The 22,791-nt window shown below is 39.7% G+C and overlaps 1 protein-coding gene across 1 annotated transcript in view; it reads left to right on the top strand.

Moving 5' to 3' along the window:
• The first annotated feature begins 17,357 nt into the window (after positions 1–17,357).
• Positions 17,358–22,791, top strand: part of SLC36A4 (solute carrier family 36 member 4) — a 144,952-nt gene continuing 139,518 nt past the window's right edge. Inside the window, exon 1 of the mRNA XM_055356059.2 lies at positions 17,358–17,394. Within this exon, the coding sequence (XP_055212034.2) occupies positions 17,385–17,394 (10 nt within the window). The 5' untranslated portion in view covers positions 17,358–17,384. The remainder of the gene's footprint in view (positions 17,395–22,791) is intronic.

Genomic DNA, 22,791 nt, shown 5'->3' with positions numbered 1-22,791 from the left:
AATCTACACTCTGAATCTACACTTCTGTCACTTCAGCCATTTCATTCTCAGGCCAGTTCTGAACCTTTGCTGGAGAGGTATTGTGGTCATTTGGAGGAACGAGAGCACTCTGGCTTTTTGAATTTTCAGAATTTTTGCGCCGATTCTTTCTCATCTTTATGGGCTTATCTACCTTTGATCGTTGAGGTTGCTAACCTTTGGACGGGGATTTTTTGTGGGTTTTTGTTTGTTTTTAACATTCTGACCACTTTTCCACAGGGCCACTGAGGTTTGCTGGGGGTCTGCTCCAGACCCTAGTCATGTTGGATTTTCCAGTGCCTAAAGGTATCACCAGTGAAGACTGTAAAATAGCAAAGATGGCAGCCTGGCCCTTGCTCTGGGAATTCCCTCCCAGGGGAGTACAGACCTGTGCTGGCCCAAATGCACTCATAGAAGATGGCTGGAGACCCCAGTTGGGAAGACATCTCACCCAGTCATGAAGAATGGGATCAGGGACTTGCTTAAATAAGCAGTCTGGCTGGGCACAGTAGCTCATGCCTGTAATCCCAGCACTTTGAAAGGCCAAGGTGGGCAGATCACCTGAGCTCAGGGGTTTGAGATAGCCCGGCCAACGTGGTGAAACCTCATCTCTACTAAAAATACAAAAAAAAAGAAAAAATTAGCTGGGCATGGTGGTGTGCACCTGTATTCCTAACTGCCTGGGAGGCTGAGGCATGAGAATCGCTTGAGCTGGGGAGGTAGAGGCTGCAGTGAGTTGAGATCATGCCACTGCACCCCAGCCTGGGCGGCAGAGTGAGACTCCATCTCAAAATAAAAAAATTAAAAAATTTAAAAAGAAGAAAGAAAAAGAAAAAAAAAAGAAAGAAGCAGTCTGGCTGCTTTTTGGTAGAGCAACTGTGCTGTCTTGGGGGATCCCTTCAAGCTTTGCACTCTGTCCCAGGGAGAAATTAGAATTCTATCAGCTGTAGGGGCAGGGGTCACTGGAGACATGGGCAGCGGTGGCTGGAGACCCCAGGTAGGAAATCCTGCCCAGTGAGGAGGAATAGACTGGGATCCTATTTAAAGAAGCAGTTTGGCCATACCTCGGCAAAGCAGCCATGCTGTGCTGGGGTACCGCCTCTGCCCCATTTGGTCTGGACTCTCCAAAGCCTGCAGGCTGGAACAGCTAAGTAGCCTAAACAGCAAAGGTGGTGGCCCACCCCTCCCACTGGGCACTCTGTCCCATGAGAAATCAGAACTCTGTCAGCCACAGGATATGGGCGGGGGTGGCTGGAGGCCCCAGTTGGGAGGTCCCACTCACTGGGGAGGAATGGATTGGGATACCACTTAAAGAAGCAGTCTGCCCATGTTTTGGTAAAGCAGCTGTGCTGTGCTGGGGGATCCCCTTCTTGTCCAGTCCATTTGGACTCTCCAAAGCCTGCAGGCTGGAACAGCAAAGATGGTGGCCCACCCCTTCCCCTGGGAGCTCTATCCTGTCACAGGTAGGCAGTACCCTGTTGCCGGTGGCTGGCTGGAATTCCAAGTAAGTTGGTCTCATCTTGTGAGGTGCCGTAGAAGTGGGACCTGTAAACTGATGCTGCTTGGCCCCTTGGATTCAGCCCCCTTCCTAGATGTATGTACAGATCTCCCACCTTGCCTGAGTTGCAGTCACCTTTGCAGGGGATCCTGGGGTGGAGTGTGTAAAGCTCCTGGGTCTCCGTGTGTGCCTGAGCAGCTGCTCTGCTGAGACTCCATACAGTTCTGTGTATCAGACCCAAGGCCCTGGTGGAGTGGGTACACGAGGGGAGTCCTAATCCAAGGGTTGCAAAGATCCACAGGAGAAGCGGGGTTTCTGGTGTTGCACATTCACTCATCACTTCCCTTGGCTGGGGGTGGGGGTTCCCTTGGGTCTGTGTTGCTCCCAGGTGGGCTGCTGCCCTGTCCTGCTTTTCTCCATCCTCCATGGGTTAAGCTGTTTCCCTGATCAGTCCCAATGTGCATACCTGGATGTTTCAGTTGAAGGTGCTGTATTTACCCACCCCTTTCGTCCTGCTCTGTTGAGTGCCACACACTTTAGCTGCTTCTAATCAGCCATCATGGCCCCAACATATAGTTTTCATTGTAGAGAGATTTTACTTTGGTTAAGTTTATTCCTAGGTATTTTATTTTATTTGTAGCTATTGTAAATGGGATTACTTTTTTGATTTCTTTTTCAGGTTGTTCACCATTGGCATATACAAATGCTACTGATTTTTGTATCTTGATTTAGTATCCTACAACTTTACTGAATTTATCAGTTCTAATAGTTTTTTTGTGAGTGTGCATGTGGAGTCTAGGTTTTTCCAAATACAAGATCATATCATCTACAAACAGGATAATTTGACTTCTTTTTTTCCAATTTGAATGCCATTTATTTCTTTCTTTTGTCCAGTTGCTCTAGCCGAGACTTCCAGTACTGTGTTGAATAACAGTGGTAAAAGTGGACATCCTTGTCATGTTCCAAATGTTAGAGGAAAGGTTTTTCAGTTTTTCCCCACTCAGTATGATACTAGCTATAGATCTGTCATATGTGGCTTTCATTGTGTTGAGGTATGTTCCTTCCATACCCAGTTTTTTAAGGGTTGTTTAAAAATCATGAATGAATGTTAAATTTTATCAAATGCCTTTCCAGCATCAATTGAAATGATCAAATCGTTTTTGTTCTTCATTCTGTCGATGGAATGTATCACATTAATTGATCTGCAAATGTTAAACCATTATTGCATCTCTGGGATAAATTCCATTTGGCCATTCATGATGAATGATCTTTTTAATCTGTTGTTGAATTCAGTTTGCTAGTATTGAGGATTTTTGCAACAATGCTCATCAGAGATATTGGCCTGTAGTTTTCCTTTTTTGATGTGTTTCTGTCTGGTTTTGGTATCAGGGTAACACTGGCCTTGTAGAGTGAGTTTGGAAGTACTCCCTCTTCCTCCGTTTTTTGGAATAGTTTGATTAGCATTGGCATTAGTTCTTTAAATGTTTGGTAGAATTCAGCAGTGAAGCCATTGGAGCCCAGGCTTTTCTTTGCTGGGAGACTTTTTATTATAGCTTCAATCTCATTCCTTGTTATTGATCTATTCAAGTTTGGTATTTTGTATTTCTTCATAGTTCAGTCTTGGTAGGTTTTATATGTTTTGGAGTTCATCAATTTCTTCTAAGTTTTCCAGTTTATTGGCATATATTGCTTATAGTAGTCTCTAATAACCCTTTGAATTTCTGTGGTATCAGCTGTAATGTTTCCTTTTTCTTATCTTATATTATTTAGTTAGGTCTCTTTTTCTTAGTCTGGCTAAAAGGTTCATTTATTTTGTTTATCTTTTCAAAAAAAACCAACTTTTGGTTTCATTGATTTTTTTGTATTTTTTTTCATTTCAATTTCATTTATTTCTGCTCTGATATTTATTATTTCTTTTCTTGTACTAATGTTGGGTTTGTTTTGCTCTTGCTTTTCTATTTCTTTAAGATGCATTTTTAGATTGTTTATTTAAAGCTTTTCTACTTTTTTGGGGTAGGCATTTACTGCTATAAACTTTCCTCTTAGTATTGCTTAGTACCACAAGCCTTGCAAATAACATCTTATAACCCATTATTTTAAACTGATGACAACTTAACTCTTTTTGGAAAAACAAACACACAAACAAGCAAAGGAAAAATTAATAATAAAAACTCTACACTTTAACTTCAACCCTCTACTTTTTAACTTTTTGTTGTTTCTGTACTATGTCTTGACAAGTTGCTGGTGATTATTATTTTTGATAGGTTCATTTTTAGTCTTTCTACTCAAGATATGAGTAGTTTACACACCATAATTACAACGTTTTAATAGTCTGTGTTTTTCTGAGTACATACTATTGCCAGTGAGTGGTTTTTTTTTTCTTTTCTTTTCTTTTCTTTTTTTTTTACTGTCAGATGTTTTCTTAATACTTGTTAATGTCTTTTTCTTTCAGATTGAAGAACTCTCTTCAGCTGACAAAATCCCTCCAATTTTGTATGTCTGGAAAAGTCTTTATTTCCCCTTCATGTTTAAGGAATATTTTCACTGGATATAATATTCTAGGATAAAAGATTTTTTTCCCTCGGCATTGTAAGTAGGTCATGCCACTCTCTCCTGGCCTGTAAGGTTTCCACCGAGAAGTCTACTGCCAAACAGTTTGGAGTTCCTTTATATGTTATTCGTTTATTTCCTCTTGCTGCTTTTAAGATTCTTTCTTTATTTTTGATCTTTGAGAGTTTGATTATTAAATGTCTGAGGTAGTCTTCTTTTGGGTTAAATCTGCTTGACGTTCTGTAACCTTGTTGTACTGGAATATTGATATCTTTTTCTAGGTTTGGAAAGTTTTCTGTTATTATCTCTTTGTATAAATTTTCTACCATAATCTCTCTCTCTCTCTTCCCTGGATGGACAACTCCTCTGGAGGGCAATTAGACTAGCCCTCGCTAGTCTAAATGCTCCCTCCATGTGCATCAGTCAAATTCTTACCTGCGTTGCTTTCCACTGTGACAGAGCAGCACTGAATTCCAATGCAAACTTCCATAATCGTTTTGCTCTTTCTCCCCAAAGCACACACATTCTCTGCCTCTTTCCTTGATGTTAAAACCAGGTACTGTGATCACTCACCTGATTTTTGATTCTAATGAAAGAATCAAAATTTTCTATGAATAGTTGTTCCTGCGGGGATGGGGAGGGGATGATTGCTGGAGGGTTCTATTTGGTCATCTTGCTCTGGCCCTGTCTAAACAACATCTTATTATATTAGGGGAACCTTCTGATGTATGAGTCTTGTCTTCCCAAAATTAGCCCATAAAATTCTGTTCTGCAGTGTCATTTGCAGCCAGCACAGACACCTGTGACCTAGGCCTTACTACCAGACTCACGCACATGAGATTTTTACACAGAAGTGAAGAACTTGAGAAAGGTGGCCCTGCATGGAAAACATTTTGCTGATGTGGGCTGGACAGAATCATTCTGCTTTGGAGGGCAACCATGGGTTGGTGCAAAAATAATTGCACTTTTTACTTTTAATGAAAAAGACTGCAATTACTTTTGCACCAACCTAAGAGCATTAGCAGGGAAAGTAGTGGTAGAATTTGTTTCTTTTTTTAGGACAGTTCTGCCCCACATTTTTAACCATTGTTCTTGGAAGTTTAGCATCAACATGAACTACATAATATTCATTGTCAGTTTTGTAGTTTGCAACTGACAACCCTGAGTAGTACAGTGACAAATACCAAAAGCATAGCCAAAGAACTTCTGTGCCATGGTACGCCTGTAATCCCAGCATTTTGGGAGGCTGAGGTGGGTGGAATGCTTGAGCTCAGGAGTTTGAGACCAAGCTGGGCAACATGGCAAAATCCCATCTCTACAAAAAAAAATACAAAAATTAGCCAGGTGTGGTGGCACATGCCTGTGGTTCCAGCTACTCTGGAGGCTGAGGTGGGAGGATCACTTGAACCTGAGAGGTGGAGGTTGCAGTGAGGTGACATTGCACCACTACACTCTAGCCTGGGTGACAGAGTGAGACTCTGTCTCAAAAGAAAAAAAACTTCAAAATGGTTACCTTTGGGAGTGAAAATGTGGGGCAGGGAAGGTAGATCAAGTAACTACTGGTTTTCATTATAAGCCTTTTAAAACTATTTAACTACATATGTATACACACACACACACACACACACACACACACACACACACACACACACACACGTTCAGAAATGCAAGGCCAGGTCTATAAGAACTTGAGTATTTTTGCCTGCACATACACACACACACAGACACACACACCCACATGACTATATATATATATAAATATATATATAGTCAAAAAGAGATATATATTTATATATGTCTTATAAAATCTAAAATTGAAACAAAAAGAAAGAAAACAAAGGGACAATGAGGACAATCTTTTGGTGAGAGTAAATGCGCCACATGGGTGCTACCTCACTGTTTTTTTTCTCTGTGGGAGACATTACTAATTGATAAGAACTCTCTCTCTCTGGAGCCTGGAGACAGACTCAATACTTCCCAGAATCCAGTTTTAGGCATATAAGATTTGGGTCTTCAGAAGAAAACCATTTGCCATTCTTGGCCTAAGAGGAAATAATCCTTTACAGGCCTGCCCTTGCATTTCTGAACTTAAGTGAAAAAAGCCCAAAATATGTTTTATGGTACACCAAACTAGAACATATATCCCTGTATACCTAACTCTGAAAACCAACTTAATTAAAGGATGATAGTCACTACTGTAGAACTCTAGCATTCCAGTGAAATTGCTACAGTTGAAAAAAGCCATTTAGGATTTAAAAAATATTCTCAACATTAACATAAAGATATACTTCAAAGCTTTACAGCACCATGATTAACAGAATTTTATTGCTGAGAGTTTTCAAAATAGTGTATATCTCTTCTCTAGCAGTATTGGCATATAACTTCATAAGAAAGTCATTTTCCTTCAGGTCAGTATATAGTTAATTCACATTTCGAGATGAGGCTACCATGACAACATGACAACTTAATGAGGTTTGAACAGCTTCAGAAAAGGGATTACTAAAAGGAAGAGAAAAGAAAAACCTTGTGATAGAAAAACAGAATACCAGAATTATCTGGATGATGTTTAACAGCCATCTGCAAGGACTTATTGTCACTCTTTTATCATGGCTTCCTCTCTGTTTTCATTTCAACTACCGCAGTGGTAGGATTATTTGTTCTTTGATGAAAATGAGTTGTTGTACAAAATTCAAGAAGAACACTTGTTTCCATCAAGCACAGGATCTGTTAAAATCTCCTGACATTTTTCAATGGCACTTTCATATTTCCTGGAATTTGATTATAACTGCCTCATCGTTATATGGATCACATGGCTAATGTGCAAGGGCAAAAGGTTATAGCATGAATTTTCTGGCCCCTCAAAGTCTCAAAGGAGATGATAGTTCAGGCCATGAGAGGAAGACCTAGGCAGTGTGTGGTAAATGAGATATGGAACAATGTGGAGTAATGGTACAATGTTCGAAAAAGCACCAGAAGGCCTAGGACCCCAAATTCTGCCAAACCAATGGTGTGACACTGGTTAAATCACTTATCCTCTGAGTCCCATTTCTTTCATCTGTAAAATGACATGGGCAGGTTCAGTGATCTGTAAGATAACTTCATTGCACCAAATTTCCTCAATACTGATGTGGCATATTTTACAACTTTTAGAATTCCTATAAATAGTGTTTAAACATAGAAAGAATATGGATAGACTACCCTGTATTCTCTTAGAAAAATCAAAAAGCATGACCGGTGTTAAGAGCAGTGCCAAGGTAGGTTCAGAATACATAGGAATCCATTTGAGTAATTTGAGGCTGGAACAATTACGTCTAGTCAGAGAAAGGCATTAAGAAGCTGCGTATCATTTAGAAAATATTGCTCTAGAGACAATCTGTGTACAGAATAAAGCTTCAAGAAAAATGAAACAACAAAAGACAGGCAGACTCGTGAGGTCCCCTAGTTGTCAGAGAACCAGGCTCCTTCTTGTTTACTGTGTGGACCTCACTCAACATTTGCACAAGATGGCTGCTGGAGCCCAAGGTGTTGAGCTGGTGTGTTCCAGGCAGCAGGTTATGGAAAGGGTCCAAGAGGGACAGTGCATGCACTCCATGAAATTCCATTTATGTCTTATTCTCTAAATGAGGTAATTTGGCCACATGTAGCTGCAAGAAGACTGGAAAATGGAATTTTTGCATGAACAACGGTGTATCTAGCTAAAAGCTACTGTTTTATTACCATACATGGGGAGGGAGAAATTAGCACTTCCTGACACGGTACTGGAGCGATGAAGCAGAGTGGCAGGATGAGGCTGAGAGCAAAGTTGTCTGTCAATGCTTGAAGGAGGAAGCAAAACCAAGTTGAACTGTGCAGACAATAATGATCACAAAGACAAGGCCATGCTTGGGCTTTCACTAATGTGTTTGCCTTGTCCCATAAAGATCTGTACACATGTGCACACACACACAGACATATACTTGAGTGTACACACTACACAATGGGTCAAAAATATAGTACAGCTCTAGATAGTTCAGTCACAGAGATTAATAATAAACATGAAGCAACTCCGTCAATTCTAAAATTCAGACAGTTCAGCTTTCTCTTTATTAATAAAACCAGAAACATCCTTATAAATATTTTTAAACATAAACTCTGTGCTATGCTCCCTACAAAAGTATTCAAGCTCAGAGGAACTCTGAATGCTCTATGATGTCAAAGGATGTCTGACGATTTGGGAATTTTTTAATAACTAAGACTTAAATAGTTGAAGGGATAGTCAAACTAAATTTAGCCATTAAATTACCACATTTCAGACACTGTGTGTGTCTGTCAGTCAGAGATTACTTTTCAGATTCCCAGAAGAACAGGTCATTAAAATAAATATTCCAGAGGGTTTTAACATCAGCAAAAAACAAACTTATGAAATCTATGACACTGTTAGATTTCCATCTGTTCCAGGAGCTGTTAACGATGCATGTGGGGTTATCCAGGCATTATTTCAAAATAATGTGAATTTTAAGGACCGTTAATCATCTGCAGACTCACTATGGGAGAAGGACACGTGCCAGGTGCAGTACAGCAGACGCTGTCCGCAGTTTACCAGGATCATGTCACAATTCATTCACATTATGGCAGTCTGGTGTTCAAAATCTGCTCAAAACTAGACAAACATATGCTGGATGGCTGCTAGGTAAGCATGTTTCTCAAGGTAATGAATTATACCTAGCAAGTTTCCAGATAAATTAACTTATTCCTGATCTGCAAGAATCATTTGGAATTGTCTCTGGACATCCATGTCAAAATCTTAAAGTTCTAGACAACAGACTAAGATGAAACTCACAGGGCTTGCCAGGACCATGACAGAGTATTTCACATTTGATGCTAATATATTGTAAAATACAAGCTAATGAATTACAAATGGTGTCACACAGTCTTTGCACATTGTCATATTAATTCAAGATTTCAGAATTTTAAAAGCATTTTCAATATGATTCAAGTGTATAAATATTAAGGAGGCATTAACCTTTATCAAAATGATTTTTTCTTGTGTTAAAAAGTTCAGAATTTAACATAAAAGGGCACACAATTTGACTTTGCTGTAAGGTGGTTGATGAAAGTAACAGTATCTGCCCCCACATTATTCATGTATAAACTGTGAAACCTTTCATTTACACTTCTTTGGCACTGGCGGGAGTGGTAATAGGAGTTGTGGGAGAAAGAGGAATGTGGTAAAAAGTGAGAAAAGGGTAAATTGAAGGATGTCAGTTCTTTGATTAACATGCTACTTGTCATCCTTTAGCAGAGAATAACAAAACCCTGCAGGCACTAAATAAAATGAGCCTTAGAGAGCTTTCTCATCCCAGACAACCTACAGAGTTTGTGTCAATTTGGAGTCACTGATGCAAACATCTTGTTCAAATATTTTATTTGTTTTCTACCCACATGGCATCAACAAGAATGTTTTCAAGGTCAAGTGAATATCTTGAGAAGTCAAAATGTGGGATTTCATGAACTGGCTTCCCTGCAACTGATCAGTGACCTTGGTGAAACAAATTGAGGCTTAAGCTCAAGTCCTCAGATCAGTGATTCACTTACACAGCTATCAATTCTCTTAAAAGAAAAAGAAAAAGAAAAGCCCTTTCTCTCTCCAGTCAGATTTACAATAAATTTCCAGCCCCAGGGCAGCCCAGACCACACACACACACACACACACACACACACACACACACACACACACAGACAAACAAAACAAAAACAGGCCGGGTGTGGTGGCTCATGCCTGTGATCCCAGCACTTTGGGAGGCCAAGGCAGGCAAGATCACTTGAGGTCAGTTCGAGACCAGCCTGGCCAACACGGTGAAACCCCATCTCTACTAAAAATACAAAAATTATCCTGGCGTAGTGTTGGGCGCTTGTAGTCCCAGCCACTTGGGAGGCTGAGGCAGGAGAATCACTTGAACTTGTGAGGCGGAGGTTGCAGTGAGCCGAGATCACACCACTGCACTGCAGCCTGGGTGACAGAATGAGACTCCATCTCAAAACAAATAAATAACAAACAAAAACCCCAAATGACTCCTTTTTGTCTAACTTTGTCAGAATCTTCCATTTTGGGGGCAACCATTGTGGGTGGCATTATGATCACCACGTCAGCCCCCACACCAGTAAGGCAGCATTACCCTGGACTTGCTCACTGCCATGAATCTGCTAGTTCAGTGCATGGCTCATAGCAAGTGCTCAATAAATATTTATTGAACAAAAAAAATAGATACCAGGGTCAAGATGATGGGAACCCCCTCTTTGAATTAACTTAGGAAACATCTCAAAGAGTAGTAAGTCATAATTAAAATCTTATAATCCATGTCTTAGAAACTTAAGCAACTTGTGAACTTCTAATGTGCTAAGCTCTCATTTTGTTAAGAATTTCTGTACTTACGTAGTTATGTGCAATAAATAATTGGGGTATTTATGAATTCTGTACTGTAGAAAGTGAGCCCAAATTACAGAAACTTCCTATATCAAAGCAAAGAAGATACACTCTGTACGACCATAGTATAACTTGTGGAACATTTTAAATAGTTACATAAACAATTCTAATGGTACACTGCCTCCTGGCAGAATAGTGCATTTTCTCCAACTACTTTCAACTTTTCCATTTTGTGGAGAAGTCCTACACAACAGCCATTGGGTGGCACCATTAGTGTGGCCACAGCGTTGGGGGCCTTTGTTTCCTGTCATACTGATTAACACCTCGGTTTGGGCATCGTGGGTTGAACTCTGACTAGAGTGACATGCTAGATTGCTACTGTTCACAGATTTATTTAGAAAAGAAGGGGGAGAGAAAGAGATGACTTCAGAAAAGCTCATCATCACTGGTCATTAGAGAAATGCAAACCAAAACCACAGTGAGATACCATCTCACGCCAGTTAGAATGGTGATCATTAAAGTCTGGAAACAACAGATGCTGGTGAGGCTGTGGAGAAATAGGAAAACTTTTACACTGTTGGTGGGAGTGTAAATTAGTTCAACTCTGTTTCCTTGAGGATTTTTCTGAGCAGATTTGCCAAACCTGAACTGGACTGCTTAGAACATATAAACTTCTATTTTGTTTAAGCCACTCTTATTTTCTATCTCTATTACCTCTAGCTAAGATGAAAACAAACTGATATTATTGGATTAAGTGGTAGATAGTGTTAGATAATGGAAAAGTTGAGAGGGAAAGTGCAGAGGTCTTGTATGAGTGAGGCAAAGATGAAGAATGACAAAGGAAAATTTAGCAATACTAATATAAACTGCCTATAAATGTGGTCACACAGCTGCTAAGTGATGAAGGTAAGACTTACACACAAGTCTATCTGACTTCGAATCCTATGCTCTTCATTACTACCTTCAATTTCCACACCTGTAAAATGTAGATAATAATATTTGGTACTCCTTTCATAGAGTTATTGTAAGAATTAAGTGAAATGACATATGGAGAATTCTTAGTGCAGAGGATAGTATATAAACTGTTTGATATATGCTGAATCTTTAAAAAAAAAATTTCTTCGTGGCTGGGCATGGTGGCTCCCACCTGTAATCCCAGCATTTTGGGAGGCCAAGGTGTGTGGATCACCTGAGGTCAGGAGATGAAGACCAGCCTGACCAACATGGTGAAACCCCATCTCTACTAAAAATACAAAAATTTGCTAGACGTGGTGGTATATGCCTGTAATCCCAGCTACTTGGGAGGCTGAGGCAGCAGAATCGCTTGAACTTGGGAGGTGGAGGTTGCAGTCAGCCGAGATCACGCCATTGCACTCCAGCCTGGACAACAGAGTGAGACTCTGTCTCAAAAAAAGAAATTATCTTTGTGTACACATTCTTCCCTCTATGTGGGATGCCCTTTCTTCCTTCTTTGCCAGGGAAGCAACTTAATCATTTCTCCCATGAACTTTTTGATGACTACTACCTTCTCTTTACTGTGTATTTATCTTTTATAGCACTTACCAATGATACCAATATCTTATCATTATAGCATACAAGGAACTTATCTATTCATAGGAAGTATATGAGGTGCTTATTAAAAATGCTGATTCCTTAGCTTTCTCTAAAGATTCATATTTGGTGGGTCTGAGATGATGCCTAGGCATCTGTGTGTTTTAGCAAGCCCCTTATGTGATTTTAATATATATAATAAATATATATTCATTATATATTATATACACATACATCTATATTAATATTTTTTTCTTAACAGTCACAGTACTCATTTCTGAAACTGGTCACATGGTTGTATCTGATATTTATAACTCTATTTTCTGCTACCCATTCCTTATTCCTTTAGCTGTTAGCAAGCACCTCAGCTGGCTGTGGTTCTTTACCTGGTGGAATGACCTGAACTTTCATTCCTGAAGATTCTGGCTGTTAATATTCGCATCTGAATTGGAATGTTGTAGTTTTCCATTGACTTTAATTACAGGGTATGGGAATATACACTAAGGGATTTTCTGTATTCCATACAGACTCTTCCTCACTTCCTTTGTGTCCAATTTCCCCTTGGATCAATCACTTAAACCATTTCAGTAGCTCCCTTCTTTGCCAGTTGATTCAGAGGCATAAGGAGCACAAAGTGGCCAGATGGAAGTGTTAACTTTCCATTCGTTGGAATTATTGTTCTGTCTCCTGGTAAAAGCATTTCTTCCCTTGGAACTAAGACCTCGAGACAAGTGAAGCATAAGATCTCAGAGGAGCAGGAAGCAGAAGTTTTGCTAGTGTTGACAAAGACCCTCTCTTTTGACCAAATTGAGTCAGGGTCTTTTGTATTCCTCTTTTTGACTAGGCCCTGACCTTTGGCTCTGTTCTTGGCCTGCTTAGTCCAGTTTTAGCAAGAATACTGCTGAGTCAGTTTATTGAAAATCCCCTTGGTATCTGATCACCCTCAATATCTGGCCAACTTCCTCAGCCCCATCCCCAATATCTTAGCATCCTGGTCAGTAAGAATCCTGTTGAATCAGTCTAGCCAAAATCCCTTTATCCTTGATGCTTCTTAGTAATTTTCCACCCACTGACCACTGCCCTGCTCCTAGGCTATAAATCTTAACTTGTTATATTCATTGTTGAGCCCAATTTCTCTCCCCTATAGTAAAACCCTCATTGTGATAGTCCCTCTTGAAAAAAGTATTTCTTACTATCTTTAACAAGTGATATGGGATTTTTTTCTTTATTATTCAATCACTAGGTGTAATAGTGAGTGCTGCCACTCCCATTTGGTGATCCTTCTGATTACTTAAGTTCAGGAAACTGCCCTATTAGGTGATGTGCCCTTTGAAGGCAGAGACAGGCCTTTCTGATCTTTTTATCTCCTGTACCTAGCCTATAGTGAGTGCTTGATAAATGTGTGTGGAAGGAATTATTTACCTGGAGATGAGCTCTGAAGAATGAGTACACAGGCAGGAGGCACAGACCAGAAGACAGTCATCAGAGGAGATGACATCAAAGAAAGATTACAGCCAAAGCTTAGAGGAGTGGGAGTATGAGGGGTATTTGGGAAAAAGTAAACAATCAAGTTGATTGAATCATGGGATACATGCAGGAAAAGAGTAGGGGAAAAGTGTAAAAATGTATTCGGGTTGCATGGCAAGGCCCTGGATCACCAGGGCCCCACATGCCATTGATTTTGGCCAGCAGTGGAATGCCCCTGAAGGCTCTTGAGTGAGACAGTGATACAATGGAAGCTGTCCATTTCTAAGATTTTTCTGGAAATAGTGTGATGCCTGGAGTGAAGAGAGGAAAGACAGGAGATTTAAGATACCACTTCAGCAGTTTTGCAGTAATACAGCAAGATAATGAAAGTCTGAACTAAAGTGGTAGAAGGTGTGGGGGAAGATTCAAGATTCAAAAGTTATTGATTATTTCTCTAATGAGACGGAGGATGGCATCATCTGTGAATAACACAGATGTGAATAACACAGATGATGCCATCCTCCATCTCATTCCTGTCTATTTTTATCACTGACACTAGAAGCACAGGTAGCTAGAAGCAAAGTGTCATTTCTTATAGTGTGATCATATTTTTTCACAGTGAACACCTAAAATATCCACAAAAAGATCCTGAGCTTCCCAGGAACACATAGAGTGCATAGGTAATTTACCAAATGGATAGAATTAAATACTCTAATAGAATAAAAACAAAATGGTTAACTAAAGAGCCTTGTTGGCGGGAAGCAGCAACTTCCCATGAAGACATTTATTCAATTAAAAATGAAGCTCAGAAGGTCATGTGTTGATTTCATATTTTCCTATAAAATACATTTGCAGGGTTTTAAAATAAATCCACTAGCCTCATAAATTAATAAAATTTAGGTTAAAAATTTCTCTGGGAAGGAAATAATCAAGCATAGTGGACCTCTGCAATGTTAAGTGAAGCAATTATTTCAAAGAACATTAATTGTCCAGGTGCTGTTAATCAGGTCCCAGGCAACTGGGACATTAAAACTGCAGCCCAACTCCTTCCCACAAGAAAGAATGGTTTCAAAAGTTATTTTAAAATCTTTTGCCTATAGTCTCAGTGTGGGTGTTTGCCTTACTGGCATTCCTTAACCTCTTTTTCTTTCCCCAAAATACAGTGAGTACTATGGTTCCTGGAAAGTCCTTCTACCTCCGGTTCCAGGGAAGAAACAACTGACCTATGCTATGACAATGTTTTCCATCACCATGTGTTTTCAATTACCAGATGTTTCCATTTCCACAGTGATGGTTCAGGGCTCTTGACCTGACAAGGAAATCTACGGACAATCACTAGCATCTGGTTGCTGATTACAGAAACTCTCAGTCAAATTGGCTAAAATAATAAGGACATTTGTTTTCGCTTACAATATGAAGTCTAAAGGTAGAGCAGTCCCAGCCATACCATGGTAAGGGCTCCAGGACTCAGCTTTGCCTTCTCCACAGGTTGACGTTGTCCTCAGGGTGATTTTCCTCGTGATCACAAGAAGGCTGCTGGCAGCAGCTAGGGTGACATACTTCCTTTCTCATCCCACGTAAAAGAGAGAGGAAGCCTCTTGCCCTTTGATATAACTGTGCTAATTGAGGACATATGCTCAACCTGAGCCAACCACAGACCAAGGGAAAATCTTTCCTGAGTAGCTTATGCCTTAATTCCTGACTTAATCATTATAGTAAGAGGAATAAAACAGTAAGATTGGAGTACACCAGTCAGGATCCTGGAGATGGAACGAGTATCCAAAATGGGCAGTGTTCTCTCAGAAAGGCAGAAGTTAGAGGTGGAGAAATGAATGTTAATGCAAAAAGATGTTAAAATCTATGTGTTAACTAAGACAGCAATACTATCAGTGAGTTGTAAGAGATCCCTTGGCAGAAATTTCAAAGTAGGTGACAGAGATGGCAGAGAACTGATTAGATGAATCAATTATATTAAGTACATAAAATGGTAGACAGAGTAGTAATTGAGAGAGGATTTGGTATGAAAGGATTTTAAAGAAAGAGATGCTGGTGTGCTGTGAGTCTCAAGCTCCCACCCTAAGCGGGTTGAGTGTCAAATCTTAGCAGAAGCTGAGTAAGTAAGGCTGCGTTGGAATCACTTGGATAGTGTGCTGTTTCCTTTGCAGTTAGAGAATCAGTGTGGATGTGACTTGACTTTCACCATGGAAAATCTAGAGGCTGGAGGTGGGCTGGCATGCGTTTTGGAAGCAGAGTGAAGGAGGATTGCTGCTATAATGGGTTGGATATGTATTCACACAGTTTTGGGAACAAGGAATGTGTGAATGTTTCCTGTGGCCTGGATGTGGGTGGTAGATATGCAATAGAGAGGCTCTATGGAAATCATCTTAGATCCTTTCCATTACATACATCAGAGGAACAATGACCCTCACAAAAATGAAACTGAAGTGGGTCCCCCATTCCCTAGAGCTTGAAGAGGAATGAAGTGCAGGAATGGTGTGCATTTGCCCAGATCAGAGAAACTGCAGGTGAAAAACCACTGTGATATTCAGTTCTCTAAAGAAACCCCAAAGTGAGTCAACTTTAAACATCTGCCAGACCCAGCAAGCGTGAAGCCATCTTACAATATTACCAGTCAAATGAGGACTCTCCTATCCTCTCTCCTTTCTAAGCTCCTTGATCACCAGTCCCAGAGGGGTCAATAGCTGGAACGCAAGCTAGAGAAAGAAGAACAGAGAAGAGAAGAAGAACCAGCTTCTTTAATCTCTGCAAGTGGCCAGCCTATAGCAGGCTCTAATTTAGTTGTGGGAGGGGAGAAGATTTTAAATTTAATCAAGTTTAGAATTGTAATTATTATCTGGGACCAAAGATTTAAATGATTGAATTGATGCTGTGTTTACATCCTAAAGTGACTTTTAAACTTTTTTATTAGTTACAAGAGACCTAAAATCATGAACGATCTGGGATTTTTCATCCTGGAGCCACTTTACCTTGGCCATGATCTGCCTAAGAAAAAGGGATACTTTGCACCGTGTCTCTCAATAACCAGGGAACTAATGACTAGACCCTGAGACCTCTGCTACAGATGCTCAGAAAAACAAGTGTCCTGACTACTGTGCTTGCACAAAGCAGCAGCAGCAGCAGGAGCAGCAGCAGTGTGACCTCTTATGCATGATGTTCACTTCCTCCCCAATCTGGCATGGGGCTATCTGCCTGACAGAATTGAGATCAGGTGCAGAACCAGAGCTGAAGGGAGATTGAGGATGTAGTCTTGCCTTTCTATTCTCAAGTATGCAGCATGCACAGCCGTGCAAGGAGTTGGCACGGAATCAAGGCAACCAGCTTGCAGTGTCTGACAGAGTGCTCACACCGCACACCTGGCAATCTATGTCCGGGGTAGTTTCACCACATAAATGTGTTTACTCAAGAGAGAATTTATAAGAAATTGTCCACTTCATGGCCTCACTAGACCTGGAAGCTGACTACTCACTGCCATCCGGGTGTGACCCCCTCACTGTCTCCTGCTAAGTGCCAGCTGTTCCCTAGACCCACTGTTTCCTTAAACAACGAAGCTTCTCTTCACAGGTCTAATCAGAGAGCATTCATACCTTACCCAATTGATATGGTTTGGCTGTGTCCCCACCCAAATCTCATCTTGAATTGTAATCCCCATAATCCCCACTTGTTGAGGGAGGGAGGGAGGTGATTGGATCACGGGGTTGGTTCCTTTATGCTGTTTTTGTGATAGTGAGCGAGTGAGTTCTCATGAGATCTGATGGTTTTAAAAGTGTCTACCATTTCCCCTGCTCGCAGTTCTCTCTCCTGCCACCTTGTGAAGAAGGTGCCTGCTTCCCCTTCACCTTCTGCCATGATTATAAGTTTCCTGAAGCCTCCTCAGCCATGCGGAACTGTGAGTCAATTAAACTTATTTCTTTTATGAATCACCTAGTCTTGGATAGTATCTTTATAGCAGTGGGAGAATGGACTAATACACCGATTCTCTGGGGCCCAGCTGAAGAGCTGCACCCTCCAGGAGCCTTTCCTTAGGCTTTCCACCTGGCTCCTTTGAGCACCTGCTTTTCTGTGATTTCACAGCATGTCCTGCCCAGAACATCATTTTTTTTTACACTGAATTGTGTAAACTTTGCTTTGTTTGCTCATTACTTCATTCATTCATTTAACAAACATTTAAGGACCCATTCAAGGTGCTTTGCCGGGTGCTAGGTGGTGAACAAAATAGGCATGGTCCCTGTTCTATTAAAGTTTACAGACTTGTATGGAGGAGACAGACATTGAACAAGTAAGCAAATATGTAAATATAAAATCCAGATTGCAATAAGAGTTATGAAGGAAAATTACAAAGCGCTTTGAGAGAGTAAATCAAGGGTCTGTCTTAAGTTGGATGGTCGGAGGAGTTGGCCCCTAGGAGGTAATATTTAAAACAGGAAGTGTAAGTAGGGGTTAGTTAGATACATGAGCAGTAGGAGGAAAAACATTCCAGGCAGAAGGAATTACATGTTTAAAGACCTTGAGTCAGGGGAGAGAGCAAAGCATTTTGGGAATTAAAAGGACAGTATGTTTGGGCATGGTGGCAGAGGGTCAGTAGCAGGAGTGAGATGAGCTTAGAAATATAAGCAGATCAGCCAGGCGCGGTGGCTCATGCCTGTAATCCCAGCACTTTGGGAGGCCTAAGTGGGCGGATCACAAAGTCAGGAGATCGAGATCATCCTGGTTGACACGGTGAAACCCCGTCTCTACTAAAAATATAAAAAATTAGCCAGGCGTGGTGGCGAGCGCCTGTAGTTCCCGCTACTCGGGAGGCTGAGGCAGGAGAATGGCGTGCACCCGGGAGGCGGAGCTTGCAGTGAGCCGAGATCGCGCCACTGCACTCCATCCCGCCTGGGCGACAGAACAAGAGTCCGTCTCAAAAAAAAAAAAAAAAAAAAAAATATATATATATATATATATATATATATATATATATATATATATATGCAGATCACATGGAGCCTTCTAGGCTGTGTTAAGAACTTTAGATTTAAATCCACGGATATTGGGAAAATTGTGAAGGGTTTATAGCAGGGCAGTAATATCACCCAATTAATGATTTAAAAGAACTCCCTAGTTCCTCAGTGGAAAATGGATTGCAGAAGAGCAGGAGCGAAAGAAAAGAAACTAGCTAGGGAGTAATCACAAAAGTCCAGGCAAGAGGTCTGGACAGTGGCTGGCCGTGAGGGTGGTTGCAGGGGAGATGGAAAGACTGGTTTATAATTGTTGTTGTCTCCCAAATAGATCATGAGCTTTGTGTCTTTTGTGTATGCTGGGCATTTTCCTTGGTGAAAACCTATAGCTATACTCAGTAAGTAAATATAATGAATCAATACATTAATTAGTTAATTAAATACATGCTGTTTTAATCTCTTAAAAAGAGGAACTGATCTATATTAACTGGATCAAGCATTACACAACTGCTGAGAAAGCAATTATATAGACATATAGTCAATCCGTTTACTTTGCTAAGAAGACAGACTTGTTGCCAGAGTCAGTCTGGTTATTTTGGCCATATTAACAACCAAATAATGCAGATTACATGGTTATTCAGAATTATGGTTAGTCACTATACCAGTTCAAGAGAAAATCAATTCTATTTAGGTCAATTTAACTCTGTTCATTACATAGAGCATTGAATGCACAACTTAGCATTATAGTATACAACAGCAGCTCCCCAAAAAATTTTAATCTCATAAACCAATATTTTTTTCTAAAAATTGGGGGACTGCTTAAGGTTGATACTTTCAAGATTGTCAAGAAAGAATATTAAATCAAACAACCAAACAGTTCCATACCTTAGCCACAAGCAACAAAAACTAATTCTGGCTGACAGGTAGAAAAAGATTTATGATGAGAGTTTTGTGGTCTGGAGACTAGCCAAACTACCATGAACACTGCCCCAAATCTTTGATATGATGGAGACGCCACTGCCACTGTGGGTGCCATTAAGCAGTAGACACCATAGGTTACACTGCTAATATCACTAATGCTGCTACTGATGGCACCACTAACTGACTTGTCGCCCTTGGAACGTGGATATGGCCATTATTGCTGCCACCATTCATCCCCAGAATGGACTCTGTACAGTCCTTGCTTCCCACACAGGGACTGGATAATGCCTATCTACAGTAGTGAAGGGGGATCTTCTTCATTCAATCTACTGATTCGAATGCTAATCTCTTCCAGAAATACTCTCACAGACATACCCCAAAATAATGTTTCACCAACTACCTGGGTATCCCTTTGCCCAGTCAATTTGACATACAAAATGAACTGTCACATGACCTAATCAAAGCATATAGAACACTGCAGAATACTGAGGATTTAAAATGTTAATACAAGGATTTTTATGAAGAACTTCATACCAATAATTTGAAATCTTTAGAAAAGATAGAACAATTCCTAGTAAAAATTTTACCAAATGTATTCAAAAAGGAATCGATGTTAAAAACCTAAATTCAGATACATGATTAAAAGTTTTCCACAAAGGAAATTACTGGCCCAGATAACTTCACTGGTGAGTTCTACCAAATGTTTAAGGAAAAAATAAGCTCAACCTTTTACAAGGTTGAAATATTAAAAGAAAGTAAACTCCTCTAACTTTTACGGGACTAACAAAATCTTGAGATTAAAACCTGACAAGGAGAATATGAGAAAAGAAAATTACCTGTCACTTTAACTTATGAAGTCGAATGTGAACAAAAAAAAAACCCAAAATGAATATTAGATGAGATATTATTACTAAGTCAGGTTATACCAGGAATGGGAGATTGGCTTAAAAATAGGGTACTGATTAAGGTAGTTTGCCTCAACGGCTTAAAGGAGAAATTTATCTGATCATCCCAATATATGCAGAAAAAGCGAATGAAAAAATTCATTTTCCAATCATGTTAGCACACTAATTCATGATTTTTCCCCTAAAATTTCTTACATGAAAAGAGAATTCTTATGAAGAATAAAGAATAACCATAAAAACCTTCAGTGAACACCATACCTAATAATGACATATTAGAAAGCTTTTCCTTTGAGGTCAGGTACAATACAAGGATGCCACAATCAGTAGTTCTATCTAACTTTATACTGGAGGGCCTCATGAGAACAGTTACACAAACAAGAAAAAGAAATAAAAGATACAGGGATTGTAAGGATTGAAAACTGTTGCTATTCATAGATAATGTGAACATATGTACTGAAAATCCAAAAGAATCTACAGATGAGTCATTAAGAATAAAAATTAGTAAGCTAGCTGGATATAAAATCAATGGACAGAATCAATACATGACAGCTGTGGAACTATAGAACAACCCAAGTGTCTATTAATAACAGATGGATAACACACACCGGGGCCTGTTGTGGGGTGGGAGGAGGGGGGAGGGATAGCATTAGGAGATATACCTAATGCTAAATGACTAGTTAATGGGTGCAGCACACCAACATGGCACATGTACACATATGTAACAAACCTGCACGTTGTTCACATGTACCCTAAAACTTAAAGTATAATAATAATAAAATTAAAATTAAAAAAATAACAGATGGATAAACAAATTCTACTATAGTTATGTAATGGTTTATATATAGTAATAAAAGTGAATGAATTATAGGTACATGCAAGTATATGGATGAATTTTACAAACGTAATGTTGAACAAAAAAAAACAAGGCACAAAAGAGTTATAACATACATTACAATTCCATTTATATGCAGTTCAAAATCACACATAAATTATGCTAAGTGAAGGAGCCAGACAAGAAGTGTATATATGGTATGATTGCATTTATATAAAAGTCTACAGCAGGCCAAAGTAACCTATAGTGATAGAAAGCAGATTAGTGGTAGCCTGGGGCTGGAACTTGGGGGATTTACTGCAATGAGACATGAGAAAATTTTTTGGAGTGATGGAAATTCTGTATCTTGATTGGGCATGTACATTTGCAAAACTCAGCAAACTAACTTTAAATTGGTGCGTTCTATTGTAGATAAAGTATGCCATACTAAATATAACACATTTTAAATGTAGGCACAATAGTAAAATTATGAGGAAAATGAAAAAAATGATTATCCCCCAAGCCTGACAGATGGTTACTTACAGGGAAAGAAATACACGGGGGTAAGGGAGGTTCTAAAGTCTTAGCAATGTTCTATTTCTTGACCTGAGTATGACTATATCTGTTTCATTTTACAATTATTTTGTTAAATTGTAAATATATGTTTTATGTATATGTATGTGTGTTTCTGTGTGTATGTGTATATTTCACAATAAAACAAAGAAGTGAAAACATAGCTCAATTTAGAAAAGAATATTTCCTTCTCTGGCCATCGATGTAGTGGACAATCATGAGGCTCTTCTCATTCCTGTTTTCAGGTGGGGAAGGTGGTGCAAGGAACAGAGCATATTAGCAGTGATCATGTTAGTGGAAGATCCTAAGCACATTTCTTTGAATAAGTTATGCCAAATGCCTTGTTTCAAAAACTATTTTTGCTTCAAAAATCTCCTTTACATGTAGGTAGGGGATTTGATCCCTACTTCAGCATTGACTGCAAGAGAGATTTCTCTGGATTTTGGGAAGAAGACTCAAGAGAGGCTTAACACTCCTATAAAGTGAACCAGATTCTTTGTATTGTGGGTTAACTCTCACATGTACACTTCTCAGTAAGGTTTTTCTTCATACATTTGTCTTTGATCATTACCATGTGTATATTCCCAGAAAAGTGCCATATAATTTTCTGGAAGTGGGTTGGTGACCTTATCAGTCAAGATAAATTAGATTATGCTGTGGTAATAAAAAATGGCAAATGGCAAAATCTCAGAGAACTGATAGAACGTATGTTTATTTCTCATTCATGCCAAATCCCTTGTGGGTCTAGGTGCCTCTGAAGGCAGTCACTGTCCGTGTGGTACAAGGCTGCCATTCTGGGCTGCTTCACTCTCATGGCTACTCTGTATCTGCATGCGCTCCCACAATCGCCAAGGTGGCCAAGACAGAGCTGGAGAGTCAAACACTGGTAATGAAATGCTTCCATGCGGAAGTTACGTATGCCACATATTTCACTGGCTAAGGCAAGGCCTATATGTTTACTCCTGTCTTCAAGCAGGCAGGGAACTGCCAATCTCTTACATGTCAGAAGAAGAGGACAACTGATACACCAGTGAGCAACATAATGTCCAGCACAGTTACCTATCAGAATTTGGCCAAAATAAATTTTATATTTTGTAAAGATGAATTGAATCCTGCTTGAATGAGAAGTGCAATGG

This window comes from Gorilla gorilla, chromosome 9, assembly GCF_029281585.2.
Source record: "Gorilla gorilla gorilla isolate KB3781 chromosome 9, NHGRI_mGorGor1-v2.1_pri, whole genome shotgun sequence".
Taxonomy (NCBI): Eukaryota; Metazoa; Chordata; class Mammalia; order Primates; family Hominidae; genus Gorilla; species Gorilla gorilla.
This window is presented reverse-complemented; position numbering and strand designations above follow the sequence as displayed.